Here is a 21,579-nt window from a genome sequence, read left to right as displayed (position 1 = left end):
AGAACTATTTATCAAACAAAATTTTCTTAAAAATATATTGATATATTTAAGATATAATGTAAAAATATATCGCTTATAATAATAGCATAAACTCTATTTTAATAGGAAATTATATATTGAAATTACATCTTTAAAATTTTTAAAAATTGAAAAATATAATATGTTGATATGGCGGCATGAGAGGGCTTAGAATCCCATGACAAGTAATTGTAAGAGAACTCGGTTTTATTTTGATGATGTGGCGGCATATTATGAAGGCTCGAGGGTTTCTTATTATATATACTAGGTGTTTGTGCCCATGCATTATACGAATTAGGTTTAAAGACTCCTAAGAAAAGCTTATTTTAAGTCCTAGAGTAAATTTTAGTAGATATTTAATTTCATTTCATGGTCCCATATTATTCTAACGAAATCGATTAAACCGATATCATGAGATGAAATTAAAGAGCTCATCAGTGATTATTTATATATGGTTGATTTTCAATAGATAAACTTATTTATAAAGAAAAATGAATTGATTTTATCATTGCAATAGTTGATTCAACATCAGTTTAAATTTCTCAAAAACTATTAATTTTATTTTTTGGGTGAGCTTTTTCTAGTGGACTAAAGATATTAATTCTATTTAACAGAATGAAAAAATAATTACAAAAGTTAAAGTCTTAAAAGTTTGTCTTTATTTATTTATGACTATGGAAGAAGGGGAAAAATACATTTTTTCCTATAAATTTGGCGTTCAACCAATTTTTGTCATAAAATTTTTGTAAGTGTCAAATCAGTTCTATATATTTGCTTCATAAGACACTTTTGATCCATTCTGTAATCGGCCGTAATGAAGCTGCTAATGTGGATATGATGCCATTACTTTTGTCTACATGTTGATTTCTATTTGCGGAAGAATTAAAAATTTATGAGAAAAATAATAAATAAATAAATAAATAAAATAGTAAACAATAAAATAATTATAAAGAAAAGGGAAGGAGACCATATCGGAGGCTCCCTTCCAACCACTCTCCCCCGTTGATCTCGTCAACCTTTGGTCCCCTTCCCTTTTTTAATTTGTTTTATTATTTATTTTTCTTTTAAAATGTTTAACGTTTTAGCCAATAAGAAATTGACTGGTGGAAAAAATTGACAGCGTCAAACCCACATCAGCAACTCCGTTACGATAAACTATAGAACGTACCAAAAGTGTCTTTTGGATCAAACATAGGGGACTGATTCGGCACTTTTAAAGCTTATATGATCTTTGAATGAATATGAAACTTATATGGCAAAAAATATCTTTTTCTTATTGAAGAATTATACTTCTTACTGACGTAATCTTCTTTATTGATTTAAAAACATGTAATTTTCTTAAGGAATCTTTATGCAACAACTCATGGATATTTTATATAATCAACAAAAGCAATTTATAAACTCAAAAACTGTAACCAATCTTATCGTATTAAATAAGATTTCATGTATTTCACAAAATTAAATATGGATGTTACAAAAAGTTTTTTAAAATGGACATAGCCTTCCACATAATGATCTTTATTGGTAATAATATAACCTAATAAGTAATTATCAATAAATTCAAGAATTGCAATATATGGAAAACTCATACCAGTTTTTACCTTGTTTATATATATAGATAGATAGATAGATAGATAGATACGGGTCCGTCGAAATTTTATGAGGCCACGTGTCCCTACTTTGTATTTTTTTCATTCCTAACCTTTTCTTCCTCATTTTAAAGATTTGCCAATATACTTGCATTGATTTTTTGCTTGTGTCCTTTCTTTTTATTTCTTCTTACATTCTCCAAAAAATTTCAAAATTAGCATGCATTAAATACAATGAATCAAAACATATTGCATCATGTAAAAGAAAGGGAGAATCATCAAGCACATTGGTTCCTCAAAACGACAATACCCCCAACTTCTGTGTATATTAAACTATTGCAGAATGTTCACACAAAAAATTAGTGTTGCTAACGAAACGATAAAGTGAGTACCATGGAGAGTCGGGATATTACTCCATTAAATATAGGTACATAGTTTCCCTTTTTTGGCTCTCTATTTTATCTTTTTAGAAATGTACTCTGATATAAAGCATCACTAATAACATATTAAATTTGTTTGGGTAGATTTTAACCACTCAGTTCTTGGAAAATACAAATTTACAATATTGTAATAGTCAAATTTCATAAAAAGATATACAGTATGCGGATGTTTAATATTTCACATATATTGTCTAATCATGGTAAAATTTTATCAGATACGATAATTCCGTTAGCTTTATTTAATAAACTAAATTATCGTTCTTAAAACTAATTTGAATGTCTCAAGTTTGGTTTTAGCGAGATTCATATCATACTTAACACAACATATAAGGCGCATAGGAAAAATTACATAATATAATGGGAATAAGAAATGATGATAAAAATGTAAAAATAATATACTTGATGCATATATTTGCAACATATATATTTAACTGAGTATCATGATAAGATTGTAATCACATAAAAAAAAAAGATAGAAGTTCAAAATCATATAATCAAATAATACGTAAACAAATCTTTATTTTACAATGACAAGGACTTTTTTTTCCTCTACTAGGCCATGAACTCCTAATAAACCCATGGATTTAGGTAAGTTCGTGTGTAAGTACACGTTTAGGTAGTCTTATCAATGTCAAGCATGCAAAAAATTATTCAAACCACAATTTCATTGACTTCGCACGAGTGTATGCATATTTGTCCCGCAACGAAGCGCGAGTTCTTTTCCTAGTATGGTCCGTTTGGGGGTGAAGTTGAATTTTACTCCACTAAACAGGAGATTACTTTTTAGATACGTTAATTTTTATTTTAAATTTTGCCTGCTCAATGCATGGATTTTTATCGAGTTTAAATGACGTGATGAAGAGTGTTAATTAAAATTAGTTTATATCAAATGGTAAAAATAAACAAAATACATGAAAGTAACTAATATTTGATTCCCAAAAAAAAAATGCATACTAATGTCAATGCATAAAATGACCTTAGATACATCTAAAGTGTGGAATGCAAATTAGAACCACGGCCGGAGACATTGAAAGGATAATAATGAAAATAACTAAAGAAGTCGAGAAACACTATGTTTGGGCTCCAATAATTTTTACAGTAACAGATTACAGATATAAATAAAGATTGAACTCCTGACTGGTGTATTTAACTAATCCTGTAAATCTTTTCATTACCAAAGTCCCCACAAAAATAAAAATAAACCAAATCAAAATAGTGAAGCAAATTGTACATCCTCTTGGCATTGCCTTTTATTACATCGGCGACTATGAACGTTCACAGGCTAACAAATATTCTCCTCCACTAAGATTCCCCAAGGACGAACAAGCAAAAGCTGTCGCAGTCAATCATACAACTCTCTCTGGAAATCAATTAACATCCGGAACGGTATAACATGTACCAAAACTTGCTAATAGACAACTGATTGGAGTGTACAAAATGGCTTCAGGTCATTCTCGTTTGGATCTGGCGATGGATGTGAACTAGGAACTCCACGTACGACATGCTACCATGGTTCTTGTCCTCCACTAGCTGTGAGAAGAACAGCATTCCTGGAAGAAATAAAAAAAAATGGTGTAAGTAGGATTTACATAACCCGGGGAGGTCCTTATTTTACAGTCCAAACAGCCTGAATTCAACGGAAGCATGTTCAAGATCAAAATCAAGCGACATAAAGCTCAAGATCGAATTAGACTCCTCGAGTCCATTACACAGAAAGCTAAAGATTTAGCATATGGGTCTGTTGACGATGCACTCCTTCCGAGTGCCTCACATGCAAGAAGTAGCCAAACGATGCATCTTTGTATAATAGTGCTACTATGAGAGACCCCAAACTACAATGATGGAATCCCAAGGAGCAGCAGTGCCATAACAACGAGGGTAGCATTTGCTCCCATAAGTAGACTAATTCTAAGAGTTTCCATTGGAATGTTCAAAGTCCCTCTCAAATGTTGGTTTGGTAAGGATAGCGCGGGGCTTTACCTGATGGATCCCCTTTCTTGCAGAGTCTCAACCTGCAAGTGGAAGCAAAAGGGAAAAACAGAAATATTTCCTAGTGAGAATTTGGAAAGATCATTTGATAAACCAGCTGAAGAACTTACAAGGAAGGCTCCAAATGGACTCGAAGAACTCACCGGAGGTACGAACATCTTTGCCGCCGAATCTCATTCACCACCTCATTGAGTTTCTTTGACACTGGATTGTCGTACTGCTGCAGCACAAACTGATTATGCGTGCAATGCACAGTTAGCAATGAGCATGAGCATGTAAATCCAAAACTTATCCAATAGATAGTAAAGCGAAAATTTTTTCTTTCATTTCAATTTCTACAAGTCAAAACATAAGAAGCACCTGACATTGTGCGTTAAAACAATCATAGCCAGTCAAGTATAAATCTATTCCCAAGTCTGGCCACACTATAATTACTCCAAAAGAATTGACAATCCAAGACCATACCATCTATGGCATATATGGCGCAACTTGATTACCTTCATCATTATATGCAGAAATGGTTCCAGAAATGAGAGAAGATGCAATAACTAATGAAACACCAACTTTCTATGTGGAGAGAGGTTTACTTTAGATTATTAAAGTATTACCTGTGAAGGAATTTCTTCAACTGTGGATGCGCCAAACAATTGTTGCAAGATTCCTGAATCCACTGAGCCCCCGACGTATATCAAAGCATCATCACCATTTTCGAGAAGATAAATTCCCCCATCACTAATATGCTCACTGGAAAGAGGAATTGATGAGGGAACAATGGAACCCTCCTCTTCCTGTTAACAAGCAAAAATATGTTAGGACATAGGAAGGAATTCATGCGAGCACCAAACATAAGCAAATTTTTTTCACGCAGTTGTTACCCTTGTCTTGAGATCATGTATAGGTATCATCCTTGGGTAAACCAGAGGAATCGCCAAAGGAGTAGAGATGGAGGAAACATAATTTATCCAGAAGGAACGGTCGTCTATCTTTCCATCAGGTCGCAACCCTGTGCTTTTGATTAAGGCTGGAAAAAGAACCAAATCAATAACATTCACAAAACTAGCAAACGAGAAGGCCCACGCTTACTTTATGATGGTATTAAATTAAGATGGAAATGGAACTGCCAAAATCAGTAACTCTGCTTGCCAAAAATTAGATTAGCAGATACAGGGTCAAAGATATTTTGTAAATGTACAAATTCTGCTCCTGAAAAGAAATATTAGCGGATAACTATTTCCAGATATCCTCCCTGTATCTCTAAACATGACGATCCCACCTCAAGGACTTGGACAAAGCTAAAAATTGCATCTCAAAAGAAACCTCAGAAATTATTTATCTTAGTTACAGAAGTCTGTTGCTTTGTCTTTATATATCTATTCTAGCCCATAAAAAGAGAGAACCAAAAATCTACCAGACCAGAAGGAAAAGAAAAGGTCAATGCCGACCATATATAGCTTTATAAAGCAGAAGCATACCAAGAGTGTAAAGAGGCAGAAGTTTGAGTGCCTCTGGTAATATGAGCTGTCCAGATGATGAAACTGTAGCACAAAATTTGCGATACGAGAGCAGAATGTTGATGCAAGTATTTACTGGTTGTTCCCGGACTTGCACAAGTGGACTGGAAGGTATATCCATTGCCGCTGCAGACAGAACATGTAAGACTAAATAATGTACCCGTCCAAGTCTTTGAGCAAATAAGAATGAGACCCTTTTGATGTATCAATCACATACCTTGCTTCAACAAACATGTAAACTGAGCATCCAAGTCAGCAACACGGAATAGAGAACTCAGCATGCTGGTTACTGAAAGGGATAAATTCGTAACCCGAATTCTTCTTTGCCCATACAGAGTGGTATAAAGAAGGGCACACTAGATACCATATTGAAGACCAGAATCAGTGCATCATTCATCTCATATAAAGTTCCAAGAATAACAGGGAAAAAATAAACTAAGTTCTCGACATTGACCCACCTGGAATGCAAATTCAGAGCCATCCGGCAGCTTGTCATCGTGCTTCAAGGTCACCATAATAGTCTTGTCACAGTCTATCTGCAAAGCAGAAAGTCTTCTATCAGCCGATTGAATAGAACTTCCAAATGCAAATAGATACAAATATGGAAAGGAACAATGTCCCTGGGTTCATGTTTTTTCTTTATTCAACCAGAAAATGGCCAATATTGTCACACAATAGAATTTCAGGTCTGCAGTTATAGTACTTGGCTGATTGGTAAAATTACCAATAAGTACATAAAAGAGCTCTTCTAGGAGAAGGAAGGCAAACCACCACAAGGAAGCCCAGTCATGAATTACTACAGCTATTGATTCACCAAGAACACGAAACTTTTGAAAACTTAATCTTATTTGACATTTGCAAGCACCTTTTGTATATTAGATCAGTCCAATTATCCAGTCCAAGAAATAAACAATAAATTAATTTATAGACCAATATCTACTTTAACCCCAAAAAATATCTACTTGAATGACTAAAAAATGAGAAATAGATCTTAGCTCTGCATGGATTTTATTCTTGGCCAATTTTAATTTTAAAGAATGAAAATGCATAATTTTTTAAGATCGAGCAGATAATATATGGAATAGCATCATCCGTGTGAATTGACAAGGCATATAACATATTTAATTAAGAAATATCTTACCCCAGCAAGGTCAATATCAGTAGGAATGCGTTTGCAGAAGTTTCCAAGGTATTCCTGAACTTGAATGCCCTATAGGATGTTCTCCAAATAAATAAAATGAAGATGCTCTGTGTCGAGAAATTTTTTTTAAAAAAATATTAACTGTTTATGGAGTGAAACTTCAATAACTATCAAGGAGTACCTGACTGCATCGAACTCTCATAACTGCCTCAAAACCTTGGGGCCTTGTGATGTTCCATCTCAGGTCATTGTAAAGCTTGGCAGTATCAGATAACACTGAGAAGGGATGATAATAGTAAACCTGGAAAAGTGCCAGAAAACAGGGTTAAAGAATGAAGAAGTGTAGCAAAGTCAATTTCAAACTTCTAATCCTAAAAGTAATACTGCAGTTTTTATGACTTGTAAGGTTCAGACTCCAAATTCCATCGACGTCGATAAGCTTATTGTTTAAAAGAATATTTCGTTAATCCTGTTTGTCCCTCTAGAGGGGATCTAGGAAAATAGCGACTGACATATGAGACTAAGTCCTTTGTACTTAACAAGAATAGAAAATGATATTGTCTTGAGTATCTGCATATCCAATCCCAAAATAATCAGAACTTTCAAAAAGACACAATACAAGGTATATGCTGAAAATTCTTTAGGCATGAATTATGCTATATATGCTGGAGCTAAGCAGAGTAATATAAAGTCTTTCAAGAGCTGTCCACAAGTAGCTTTTGATATAAATCTACTGAGGCACAAAGCTATTAGATAACATTAAATCAGAATTTTTGGTTGTTAAACATACCTGTCCTCCAGTAGTTCGGGGAACCACAGATATTGAAGCAATGTCAATGTAACTCTGGGTAGTGAGGAACACATCCACGCATACCTATATCATTTCAGATTTGAACATCAGATAATAATGTGTATGTTACGATGATTGTTGAAAATCACGCCAAAATCAACATTTATATTGGATTCCTGCGTCAACTAATATGGAGATGGAAATTATTAGTTTAGTTTCAAGAGCTCGCCTGATACTCTGCAAATTCAATAGCCATTGTCTTTAATGTCTTGTCTGCTGGTTGGAGTAGTTTATGGGCCTCCTGAACAAAACAAAATGGAGAGAGGGAGAACAAAAGAAGAAAACATCAACACTCATAAAAAAAACAGTGGTCACCAACTGAAACAACATGCATGCGCTAGCAATGCATCAGAATTTTGCATAGTAATTCAAATACAACTGCTTTAACAGGATCTAACATTTTGACAACCAGGAGTCATGATAAACAGGTTAACTGGAGGAATAAGTGGCCATTGGGGCCAAAATAATACAGTTCATGCAGTCAAGACAGTAAGAGTTATCCTAAATTCCCAGCCCCACGTTTCTAGCTACCTCATGCTTATATCCCAGTTTTTTGAATTATCAAAGAGAAGAGGACACTACTTCTCATGTTCATTAGATGGCAATCAAGCAATAAGCATCAGACACACAGAAGTAAACTTTCCATCATATTATTAAGGACGCATATGCATAAGTTAATGAACAATTGGCACCAAGGCAATGCTTAGGCCTTTTATTTCCTCTTTTTTCCTCCAGGATTAGTAAAAGGAGATTCCATTGCAACTTCCAGCTAAGCATATGGTTTACAAAGAGATAACTGCTCAAGATTCTATTTCATCTAACAGAAGGGTTTAGAAAATACAATTGGCAGGTGGGGGAAAATTTCTACCACATAAAGCAACCATATTTTTGGAATAATATAGAGGCAAGAACAATCCATAGAAAAGAATTGCTCACCTTCCCAAATAAGAAACAAAAGGAAGCAGGATAAAATGAAAAGGAACAAGATATGCAGTCGCACAAAATTTTTACAAGAAGACGAGCATAAAATGGGATCCAAATTTGACCGAGCAACACAATAACAGATGCTACTTAAGTACATCCATCAGGAGAACTATATCTTATAAGAAAACCCACATCCATGTAGATGTCCACAAGAGGTAAGATGCAAATCGCATGTTGAATGGAGCTATAATGATTGCCCTAAATGGTTGGAAAGTAACCAAAGTATCTCATCCAAGCAACGCAGCAAAAATTTGCCAGTAAGGTGAAGAAGAAGCGAAGTAATATGAACAGAGAATTCTATCTCGTTTAGCATAAAGAGAAGCTACTTCAAGCAGACGTGTCATGGACATACATGTAAAGTTAAATTAGATTAAAACAACAAAATTAACCAGAAAGCAGTAGGGCATTCACACCTTTTCTCCTGCTGAGATGTTTGTTCTTCCTTCAGCCTCTCTGGCAGAAAGAGCGCCAATACCGACTGACAGTAAGACTGTACAATATCGAAACAAAAATGAGCTATCCACTATGAAATCTACATCCTTAATTAAAAAAAACAAAAGAAAAATAACCGAGTCAAACAGTTCCCATTACCAAAAGTCAAGCAAGAGATGTGGCTAAAAATTTCAGCCAAAACAGTTCTAAACACCCCATGTACTTTTAACAGTAAAGATAGAAAGACCCTGTGCACCCACAACTCTCACCAATATGGGAGGATTTCCAAGTGCATCATACCCTAGTTAAAACGCTTAAACACTGACGAAGTAAGATCATAGCTGATCCTGATTTCAAAACCATGCGGACATGCCCCATTCAGAAGTAAGATACTATGCTTATGACATGACTGACCAATAAGAGAAGCATAATGTACAAAGTAATTCTAAACTTGCCTGACTGAAATACCAGAAGTTTCCCTCCAGTGCTCTTCATTGCCAGGAAAGCAGCCTGAAATTAGTTACATAAGCAGGTCATGTTAAGACCACCTCAATACATTAACTAACAAGAAAATAATCATTCATTTCTAATAGTCCCAGGGTTGGTTTGATTTTGGAGTTCCACAAGTCATCATCTTGGAACATGCTGATCACCACCTCATTTAACATAATGGAGAATAGTTTGCAATCATTTGCACATTGAGACACGATTCAATTGATTAAATACATCAATACATGGGTAGTCTTTTTGCAATTCCTTTATCAAAAAGATGCTTCATTGCATTGATTACTTTGAAAATATTTGCTACAGGCACCCGTAAACATCCATCTGGAGGTGTTTACAGGGAAGCCAAGTGCTCGATGTTACACATTTAAGATATGTGCTTTTATGCCCGAGGTTTATCAGGAAAATTCAATATTAGACACTAAAATACGTTGTTTGGTTTTTTGAATGACATCTATGCTCGTGTTAATTGGGAGGGAAAGACATAAATTAATAAATCCTCAGGAAAAGATGGACAATTTAGGTTGTGTTTGTTTGGACTTAAAATTAAGTGCTGAAATTTAAGTGCATAAACTTGAAGTGCTCAAGTAAATAAGTACTCAATGAATTAAGTAAATTTTGTTTGGTGGGATCAGTTTTGAAAACTTTATATCATTAGAGATCCTAGTTACAGAAAGGCCACAAAACTTTCTTCTTTTAACTTTCGCCCCAATATTTTTATTTTTATTTTTTGAAAATTTTAAAAAATAAAATAAAATAAAAATAAAAAGCAGCTCAGAGGGGAGAGGGGCGGTGGTGCCCCGATCCCGGTGCCATATTTCTGAAAACAATTCTCATCCAAACAAACAGAACCTCGGTGCCAAATCCTCTATAGCAATGTATTCCATCAATCAACTCAGTGAAGGAAGTGATGCTCCATTTCCTAGACAAAGATTAGAAAACTGATTCCCATAAAGATTCCATTCGTTCTCCTTTCCTTTTTTGATTTCAACTAGTTCAACATGCTTAAACCATATCCACTTTTCTCTATATTGGTTTCTATCCAGCATTTGATTTATTTGATCTAATATCCACTTTTCTAATGCTCATGCTGTCACAATTTGATTCATCCAAGACTAAAAATAGTGCAGCAATCAATAATCTAATATCTATCTGAATATTATTTTTCGATCTTTCCACCAGAAGGTGGAGGCTAACAAGGCAATTAAGGATTAATTTTCTAATATGCCAACTAACACAGTTCCTGCCACTTGGAATCCGATTTTTAAGCTAATTACTAGCATTGAAATTCTCTGGGCCAGTGGACGGAAGCTAATGGTAAAAATTGCGGTAAATAGATCTACCACATTTTGCTTTAGATAAATATATAATCTTGCAACAGAAAATCCCTTCAAAGCAAATGGTTATATACCTTAATTGCTGCACCAAAGGCTGATTCTGCAGTTCTATTGTTCTGAAACATTGTCGGAATGCTTTCCAGCAATAACTCCAGGTGTTGACGGCACTATATTCCATATTCCATATTCCATATTCCATACAAGAATAAAGAAAAGAGTAAGCTCAGGAAAAAATGAAAGTTGGAAATCGCTTTCCGATTTTCAAGTAGCAAGAGCAAATTGCAGTCTCAACAAGAAACTAAAAAAGAGATTAAGAGAGGTCCAATTGACTTAAATCACTAAAGAAATTGCCCTCGAAGCTTACCTCTGAAAGCGGAACAATAACATCACTTTGCAATGGAGTATAAACATCTTGTATGTCGGGAACAACAAGCATCAATGGCTGCACAGTATAGAGCATCACATCATAAATTGTTCTCCCACCACCTTTTGTTTAGAAAAATAACAGCCAATGCACCAGTGTGGCATTACAATGTTGAACCAATAAGCTACAGTAACACAGAGAGGGAGAGAGATCCAGTAACTCTCCGTTTGGAAGATTCTATTCAAGGGAGAGGAGAGGAAGGAAAGCTGCGTTAGGGAAAGAACAGTGAATCCTTCCTTTTTGAATGATGTCAGTAAAGGAGAGAGGAAGGAGATAAATATATGTCTCATTCTCTCCCGACTGTAGCTTTTAGACTGAAATTGTCTTACGACATTATTTTGCTAACGGAGGTATCTCCCTAAAAATAACCCCAATTTGAAGGGTTGAAGAAAAGCAACGTGTACATATAATTTCATCTCCATTTTACTTCATCCCTTCCCCCTCTGACATAAGTCCTTCCCAACAAAGGAAAAATACCCACCCTCAAGCCCAAGGGTCAATGTAGTGGTTGCGCACTTTCACCCTCGATGTGATAAAAATTAATCAATGGTTGACTGAATGCACAAATCACAGAAAATACGACAAATGGTTATTAATTTGCCTTGTATTGATTTTGCCCCATTTTCTAGCACATTACTACAGCATCATTTTTCTTTTCCAGTACAATTATCATTCTAAAATGGTTATTTTAATACATACCCAACCAAAATTCACACATAATTTATGCTAGATGATCCAAATTACTGTCCAAGGACTCTTAAGAGAAGTAATCACAAAGTCGATCAACCGCAACAAACACAGTATAATCCCTCCCATCCCATTCCCATAGACCCAACCCCACCTCTCCCCATGTTTTGCATCCTATGTGAAGAAGACTAATATATGAGCAAATTTGAACTCCAAAACTTTGCATTCATCATATCAAAAAGATTCAGTATGCAAACTGTGCTTTACATCAACCCAATCCATCCTAAATTTCAACTAAAACCAAAAACAGCATTACCTCTTGCCTTACAGAAAAAGAGAGCCCGTGATAAGACAATACAGACCTGCTGCAATGCACGCTTTAAATGGTAGAAATGGATCGTCGAATCAAATGTTGCAATACCGACCATTGTCCGCGGACCTTCCTGCAAATATATATCATAGCTTAGACAACTGACCTACAGTAACACGATGACAGGTGTTTCAACCAGAACTCAACAACAGCTTTATCAGCTGTTTTATATATATATATATATATATTTTGCTCCTGTAAGGCCTTGTAGTTTGTTTAGAACAAAAGGACAATGTGAAGTTTTTTTACTCTTGAAAACCAGGGATTAGAGGAGGCTCATATTATGCATACGATGAGAGTCAGGCAATCTATCCCTTTTCGGAGCGACCCTATCAACTACACCAATGAGATACTACTACACAACTGAGATTTATGTATAACCACATGATTGTGGTGTATTTGTGACCAGAAATGTCAAAAAATCTAAATGGAACGTACAGTTCCAGTACATTTATGATGAATTACTAGTGATAAAAGAAATACAGGTCATAGTGGAAACAAATATATGAGCGTGTACCACCATAAAAAGAAACAGTGGAACAATAGATGGGACAAATAATCATTTACTCAGTTCGCTCAATAGCGAACTTCTCACAGCAGAATATTTTGTATATATGCCAGCATCTCATTTAGCATATTTTACCAGCCAATTATACTTTATTCTCCCATATCACACCAAACCTCCACCAACAAACTAAAAGAATAAACAAAAAGACTAAAGCATCTTTACAATAAATAAAGCTCACCGGAAGATCAGCAATGACTTGACTGATTGCACTGCAAGCTGCAGCAGTTGCACCAATTTGCATGGCATTCATAGATACATCTATGAGGAAGAAATACACAGCTGGCATTGGTTCACGGATCTGTGATTAGGTAAACGGCAATAATCACTTATTAAAGGCATATAGAAGAAAGAACAAAGAGAACAAAATGAGCCAATAATACCAGAAGAATTCAATTAAGAAAAATCAGAAGTATCTTCAGCATTTACTTTCTAAATATATTCTCCACCTAACCAAGATAATGTAAATCTGAAGCTTAAAAGACAGTTTAATTCTAACACACTTCAGCAGGAATAGCAGTTATGCACATTGTCTATAACTTCAACGAGTTTATATTTGGAAATAAATTCCATTCGCAGGGTAATCATGTGACTATTAGTATTTAAATACAAGATCTTTTGAAGAAGACAGAAGCAAAACCATACAGATAAGAATAAGGTACATGTGAAAGCCAACAAATTGTAGTATCTCCAACCCCTAAGAGTTAGTGTGTGCATACATTTGCATGTAGCCAACAAGGTCATAGGTTCAAATCCTATAGACAGCATACCCTGATGAGGCCACATTTAAATAAAAACTTCAATATCTTGATCAAATAGTTCAATATGATTGTCCGGTAACATAATCCACCAAGTAATAGAAAACAAAAAAGAGCAACTACTAGTTTTATACCAACACAACTCCTTCGCACAACCCACTCGATCCTTTTTTTCTCCTGACACACACCATGCAACTTACTCTAGGAGTACATAGTGGTAAATTGCAATAAAATAAAGGGCATATATTAGCTAACTAAAGAATGAAGAACCGATACATATGTCTGTCCAGTATCAGTTTCCTGCGCAATCGAACTTGAGCATATAGTCCACTACATTGAAGTTTTTCCTCTAAGAAAATTACTATCAGAAAAGCAGCTCAATTCAAACCAGTATTGTCAGACAGATGCTCTATTTCCAGCCAATCACGAGAGGAAAAACCAGTTCCAAGCAAATATCTTGAAGCATCACACAACCGCCATGAAAGGCCATGGAAGGAAATTCAAGCCCTTATAAATCTAAGATAAGACATTACAACCTAAAAAAATAAAAACTACAATAACAACAAAACCAACTACATTAACAGTAATGTCATACTTAAGAGCAGCAGCATTCACTTAATATGAAACATCAAATTTATGCCATCTGAATATGCAAATCTGAATGGCATTCAACAATAATACATCAAACATATGCAGACTGAATATGCAAGTTCATATGGCATTCCACAATTTTATACGTCAGTGTCATTAGATGTTGAGATAATTACTGCAAAACAGTAAGAATGCAAACCCAAGTATCCTTTTGGAAACAAAAGGAAGATGCATGACTCAGCTACTATAATCTGCTAAAAGGAAAGACCTACTCACCATGTATTCCTTGGTTGCAACAAATTCAACTGATCCCCTGCATAGCTCAGGCCTTTCATTGGCATCTCTCCGTCTACCATCAGGGCCAAGATTGCAGTGGTAATCACGGGGAGTCTCATCAGTAAAACCTGGAAAAGCGGAGAGAACATGGCACCATGTCACATATATCTGGTCAAACAAGCCAAGACTTTCAATGCGACATTCATGCTTGAGCTGTTGATCCATCCAGCTACAAATAATAATTCCACAAAGTCATACTCGCTTTTTGTAAAATTGAGGACATAGAGATCTTCAATCTTTAATGGCAACTTTATGTACACGTGAAGAACATGGTATTTAGAGGCAATATATAAGGACCATTAAAGAAAATCTAAATAAGAACAGGCAAGCTAGGTTATCTTCCAGAAAAGTAATAAGCACATTAACAGCTACCAACCATCAGGATAGTAAATACATGACAGTTACAATAGCTCACCAATGAGGAACAGGAAGATGATAACGTAAAACAGTAACTGTCAGTGTCTCATACAGAATTTACAGACAGCACATCTCATGAACAAAAATTAAAGGATAAGATTACTGACCACATAAGTTGCATATGAACTTCTTTCCTTGATCAATGAATCTCATGAAAGGGTTTAAGTAGCCTTTGCAACGAGAACATCGAACAGGCCCAGTTTCTCCAAAATCAACAACCTGGGATGACATAGAATTAGTGTAGAAAGTTTCACTTTACTCTACAAACATTATTTCTGATCTCAAAGCAACCTCAATGAGAAATTAATCAGTCATATTATGTCAAAATATAGTCTTGTCAAAGTGTCTTTAGCGAAAGAAACATCTTTTTCCTCTTCGGCAGCAAATAAATATTAATGTATTATTCCCAGCAGTCTTCCATGAAACAATTGGAGTAAATAGTATTTCCATGTTTGGATTTTAATATATATGGGCGAAAGTAAGTATGCCGGAATCTGAACTACTGTAGGAGAAGAGCAAGGAAACCAATCTACATTGTGACACACTTAAGATGGTATAAAAATATGAGCAATAGGAACCCAAAAGAAACTAAATAATGAATAACTTAAAGCTCAGTTTACAACATGACAGATCACAATGATATTTATATATGGCATCTAAGAAACTGAACAAAACAAAATCAGTCTCTTAAATATTCCGTTATCTTTACCATAATAAAGAGATGAGACACTCCTAATTTTTTACTTCTAAAATAAATATAATGATATGTAAACAGTTACATATCTTCTAAAAAGTAATAAAACTTATTTGCAGTTTAATTTTATCAATAATAAAATAATAGTGCAATCAAATAATAGTAGAAACATACAAAAGTACTAATATATTGTAGAGCTATTAAAGTCATTCAACTGAATGCACGTGCAATGCAAGTGCTCGATCTAGTTATTAGATCTAAAATGGAAAGGCATCACATTATTCCACAGGACAGCAGGGTCAATGATATATTTATGGGCATACAAACTAGTTCATCATATGAACAAACCGGTGATACCAACCTTCAATTCGAAAAAAGCTTTCTAAAAGGAAAAAGGGTGGCCCTTAATTGACATCCCCTATGATGTGATCAGCATGAGTCGCAGTGCGATGCTTATAGATCAAGGCATTCTATTTTTCACTATGTTATGCAACTGTAATGCTTCCGTAGAGTATATGTATACAAAACATATTTTCCTCAAAAATAAAATAAAATTGCATGTACTACCATGTGCTGAACACACGAGCATAGTGCCAAAATACAATAACAAGTATCTATTACCTGAATAGGTTCCTCAGATGGATGAGGAAGGGCAAGAGGTTGAACCAACAAAGCTAGCTGCATCCCTGATGTCGCCAAAAGGTCAGCAGTGCACGGAATCTGTCAAAATTAACTAGAAGATGAGTATCAACATCACCCAGAATAGAGGTTCGCAATTATGAAGAGTTCACAAGAGGAAACCAATCCTGGAAATAAAATAATACCTGATTGATGGTGCACCTCATATAACGTGGACTACAATTTCCGGTGTCACTGACAATGTAATCACTTGTGGCCGGCTTCAAGAAAGTACCAACAATCAAACAACAAAAGAACCATAAGTCTGATTTCGCTGGAATCAACGATGTATTTGAAACAAGGGAATGGGGCATAAGGATGTACAGGAGGAGGATTTGCTTGATCACTTTGACGAGTTTCATGCAAGATGACCGCTGAACTTGGTATGGGCCTTGGAATTTGGTTCGGGTCGATCTTTGATGGCCCTCCAACAGAAGCTCCAGTAGGTGCCATACCAGGAGATATAGAAGTCATAGATTGATTTGGTAAATGAGCTGGCATACCATACATTTGAGGGGGCTGTGCAGAACCAGGACCAGATGGAGGACGAACCATCTAAGCCAGAAATTGACAGACAAGCTAAACAACATAAGTAGAATAGACATGAAAGCATTGCCCTCAAAGTCTCTTACCAGACATCTGTGGCCTAGCAAATTAACAAAGAGGTAATCAGAGAAAAATACTGTAGGATTATCAGTACTCAGGGGTTGCGAATTCAATTAGGTACACTCATTATAGTTTAGGATTTAATTTATCTCTGTAAACACATAAGCCAATGGAACTAAGTCAATCAGATAGATTTATAAACTGTATACAGTAACTAACTTCTATATGCCAAAGAACACTGAAATTTGACCACATGCTACAACTTCTATTTCTCTGTCGACAAAACCTTCATTAACAATAAAACTCATGTATATTTAAAAAGAAAACTCCCATGTAATAAAGGTATTCAATACAAATAATATGCAAGTACTAACTTGATATATCAGAATTAATGAAGCTGATAAATGTGTGAAATTAAAACATGAAAGCATAACATTATTTACTATTATAGTCACTCTAGCAATTCATCTATCATACAGCAGCAGGTGTACAGTCTTTTGAACCAAAAATAGTTCTTAAGATAATTTTACAACTTGCTACTAATTATGACTATAATTCTTACTTATAAAAAGTCTGGTCTAATATGACAGCGAGGAACTGAGCACTCCAGAGAGGTTCTTTCCGACCTTAATCCTGGTCTACCATATCTACCATATCCAATAAGCTTCAGCTTCAATTTTCGTTGTTGTTTGTCTATTGTCCATTTTTTTGGCATCACTTGGCCATTAATTGTAAGTTTATGCCCAATATTGCAATTTCTTTTCATTCAAAGCTGTCCACCCACAACATTGGGACATGAATTGAATATCTCTATTTGAAATTGATACAGAAGTTAGTCTATGAGGTGGTTCGAGTGATTCAGAAATCATAGTAGCCTCTTACTGGTGAAGCTTATGCAGAAATGATCTCCCTCCAGACCTCACAACAGGTACAAAACATTCTATTCAAACCTGAAGATAATTTCATCAACCATAATAAAGGGATTTTCAATAAACTAAATATCCTAAACAATAAAGTGACAGTCTTCTAACATTTCCCTGAATTCCCTTTTTCCCAACTTTAAACTTTTCATTTGCACTAGACCTTCACCAAAGAGTATATTCCTTCTCCAGAGAATGTCTAAAGGGAAGTGAAAATGAACAAGCAATAATCAACAAAGAAAGACACGACTCTTCATGGAAAGAATATCCTCCCAAAACTGTAAGACAAATTGCTAATTGAATAACCATACAGGACTGATAATTGAAAACGGAGCAATTCATAGAGCTCACCTGGTCAGGCCTCATTTGCCAGGGTTGAGCTGCAAAAGGAGAGCCCTGAGGTGGCCCCATAGCTGGAGGCGGTGGTACCGAAAACGGGGGTTGTCCTGAAAAGGGTGGTTGTGCCGAAAAGGGGGGTTGTCCTGAAAAGGGCGGTGCCGCTGGCATTGATGTTGGTGGTGGACCAGTCATGAACGGACCCATGCTTGGCACCTGGGCTGGTGCCGAAGGAGAAGATGGCCCTGTTGGAGGAGGAACAGAGGAGGACATTCCACCTGGAGAACCAAATCGAGGACCGGAACCCACTGGTGGCCCATTACTCACTGGACCAGCTTGCGTAGGACCTGGTGGCGGCGGCGTCAATATCCCAGTTGTCAACGGGCGAGGACTTACGCCAGGTGGGGGTGGTGCTGTGGCCTGGCCACCAGTAAATGCAGGAGCTCTAGGGGAGAGGCCCATATGACTGCCCATTGAGGAAGGCAGAGAACCTGGCGGTGGCGGGCGAGTACCAGGCGGGGCCATGGGTCTTCCCGGGGCAACACCAGGCAGGGCCCCTGAAGGAGGCCCCATGGGTCTCGTGATCGCATTGGGAGGGGATGGTCCGGGACGCGCCATCAGCTGAGATCCGGGGCGATAACCTGGTGAAGGACCCGAGAAGGAGTAGGGAGGCGGCGGTTGGCTGAAAGGAGATGGCCGGGGAGCAGAATGTGGCCTGTTGAGGTTCATGTTCTGCAAATTATCGGCTAATGCAGCAGGGCTGTTGCCGAAATTGGGAGGTGGTGGGTGCTGCTGCGCAGACGGAGATTGATTGCTGTTATTGCCGCCGGGTCTGTGTGCCCCAGGAGGCACGAAAGCCGCCATTCTCCCCTCCAAAATCCAATCCAATCACTCTGTACAAAAACATCAGCAAGAGATCATCATCATATTAGACATGACAAGGAATAAATGCATCAATCAACAACCCAGCCCCAATCACATCGCCTTGATCCGGGGGGGGGGGTTAGGACTGAATTGCAGCCCAACATCACTCTCCAATTGGGGTAGAGAGATCTACCAGATCCCAAAACCCTAAAGATGAAGATCAGCACCTTGGTTTCTCTTCCGTCAGGCAAGGTAGCCTCGGCAGAGCAGAGATCGTCGGGAGCGAGAAGGGAAAGAGGCGGATCAGTCCAGGCTCGCGATGAACAGACGGCCGATCAGCGATGGGTGGGGTGGCGGGGGGAAGAGAGAGACTTCAGGGCAGGAGAGGAGAGAAACTTAAATGTTACATATATTTATTGCATCATCATTATTATTTTATAGTTGATTGATATTGCTTCTTCTTAATTTAATTGATTATTTGATAATTGATAGGTAGATTACATTACTTTATTACTATTTACAGCATAGGAGCACGACAGATTTACACTATAAGATGTTAATAAAGTGTTGTGTGATCTATAAAAATAATTTTTTTTGTGATATATTTTTCTAGTACGTTATTTTATTTTTCCATATGATGATGCTTTTAGAATTAAGCAATACATAGGGGAAATATTTGATAAACAAGGGAATTTATACACTAACAGGTGAAAATAACATATAATCTTATCTTATCTAATATATTATTTATTATTGCATAAGAATATGAATATCTATGTCTTGATATAATAAAATATATACCTTTTAATTTAATAGATAAATAATTACATTACTTTACTACTATTCACCGCATAGGAGTACGGCAGATTTACACATAAGACGTTAATAAAGTGTTTTGTGTGATATATCAAAAATAAATTGTTTTGTGGTATATATTTTCTAGTATGACATTTTGCTTGGTTTTCGAGTTCGATCATAATCCAATTTAACTTGATTTTGTATAATAATTATAAGTGTTGACAAATATATGGACTTATGAGAATATATATATATATAAGTATATATAGATGTGAAAGTATATGAGAAGTTTATTATTAAAAAATTAAGGGTAAATTGCACTGGTGGTCCAAAAAATTTTACAAATATTTCAATATGGTACAAAAAGTTCTTTTTCTACTTGATGGTACAAAATATTTTAAAGTTATTTCAGTATAGTACAAGCGGTCATCTCGTCATTGACGCCGTCAAATCGACGCTGATGGTGCAAAACCAGTTTTTGTGGGATGTTACATGATAGTGCAAAATGTTTTGAAGTTGTAATTTAATAGTACAAAATGTTTTACGTATGTTACATGATAGTGTAAAATTTACAGATCTTGTAAAGGATGGCTTGACGGCGTTAATAGCGAGATAACGATTTGTACTATACTGAAACAATTTCGAAACATTTTGTACCATCAAGTAGCGAAAAAAACTTTTTGTACTAAATTGGAATATTTGTAAAACTTTTTGGACCATCAGTGCAATTTACCCAAAAATTAATTATAAAAATGACTATAAAAAAGTATGAGTGAAAAATTATTGTTTAATAGAGAAAAAATAAAACAGTAATGATTACAGTGTTAGATTTATGAAAGAATAGAGTTGAATTGGATTGAATAAAATTTTATACTTAAAACTCAAACAATGTTCATTATATGACGAAGCTTTAGAATTAAGGATTGCTTGACTTGCAATGGAATCTACATATTACTTGGTGAAGATATAATATAATCTTACATTATATATATATATGTTTTTGATATGATAAAATATATAGTGAAATTTTTATATTAGCAGCTATGTATATGTCTAGCCATTTGATGCATTATGCCAATTGTGTGCACTCGAATTTGAATCTCATCGAGGCACGTGTGCGAGCATTACGACACGGCTTCGGAGTGTCCACCTTCCCGTAGGGACGTGTAACGGACACACGTGAGAAAGAGTCGCCACTATTTGTTTATGACCCGAAGGTCGAGAGCCAATGAGTTACTCGGGGTCTAAGGGTATGGGATACTCCTAGTCATGCGGAACTGGAGATTCCGAATTCGGGGGTTCTGTTACGTGCGAACCTATATCCCGCACGCCCTTTCGATACTTTATTTGTTTAGGACTTGCCGTTTTTACTTATTTACCGCATGAATTAGGTTGGATACTCCTCGCCCGTTTTCACAAGCAAATTCGATGAAATGCTTAGATCGTTTGTTCACCGACCTGGGTCCTTACAACGACTGAATGAAAATACAGAAAGACATCCTTACAATGTGCTCTTAAATAAATACAAAGTACAGACGCGATTCAGTACATGGACCCGGTCGGTTTGCATTAGGCCAAATATCCCGCTCGTACTCACCGTGAGTTTTGAATAACCGAAACCGAAATTAAGGCAATGCGAGCTTAAAGAGCCGAGGGTCGGGTCCGACCGGACCGACGGGTAGGAGAAGAGTTGCTTGACTCTCCAGGCAATCATTGGATAGGTCGAGCTTCCGGGTCATG

The 21,579-nt window shown here is 36.1% G+C and overlaps 1 protein-coding gene across 1 annotated transcript; it reads right to left on the bottom strand.

Moving 5' to 3' along the window:
• Positions 1-3,095: 3,095 nt before the first annotated feature.
• Positions 3,096-19,439, bottom strand: LOC116196141 (protein transport protein Sec24-like At4g32640). Its single transcript, XM_031525723.1, has 25 exons — positions 19,269-19,439; positions 18,193-19,070; positions 16,640-16,870; positions 16,462-16,536; positions 16,259-16,357; positions 15,051-15,162; positions 14,467-14,594; positions 13,023-13,142; positions 12,269-12,349; positions 11,160-11,237; positions 10,870-10,962; positions 9,410-9,464; positions 8,936-9,012; positions 7,708-7,779; positions 7,479-7,562; positions 6,870-6,989; positions 6,689-6,757; positions 6,006-6,083; positions 5,765-5,903; positions 5,509-5,673; positions 4,912-5,057; positions 4,645-4,824; positions 4,180-4,268; positions 4,028-4,059; positions 3,096-3,597 (listed from the first exon to the last, which is right to left on the bottom strand). Exons 2-25 carry the CDS (start codon positions 19,039-19,041, stop codon positions 3,491-3,493), a joined length of 3,279 nt encoding a protein of 1,092 aa, XP_031381583.1. The 5' UTR covers positions 19,042-19,070; positions 19,269-19,439; the 3' UTR covers positions 3,096-3,490.
• Between the last annotated feature and the right edge of the window lie 2,140 nt (positions 19,440-21,579).

This window comes from Punica granatum, chromosome 2 (genome assembly GCF_007655135.1).
Source record: "Punica granatum isolate Tunisia-2019 chromosome 2, ASM765513v2, whole genome shotgun sequence".
NCBI lineage: Eukaryota > Viridiplantae > Streptophyta > Magnoliopsida > Myrtales > Lythraceae > Punica > Punica granatum.
The sequence above is the reverse complement of the archived record's forward strand: the minus strand, read 5'-3'. Positions and strand labels throughout refer to the sequence as shown.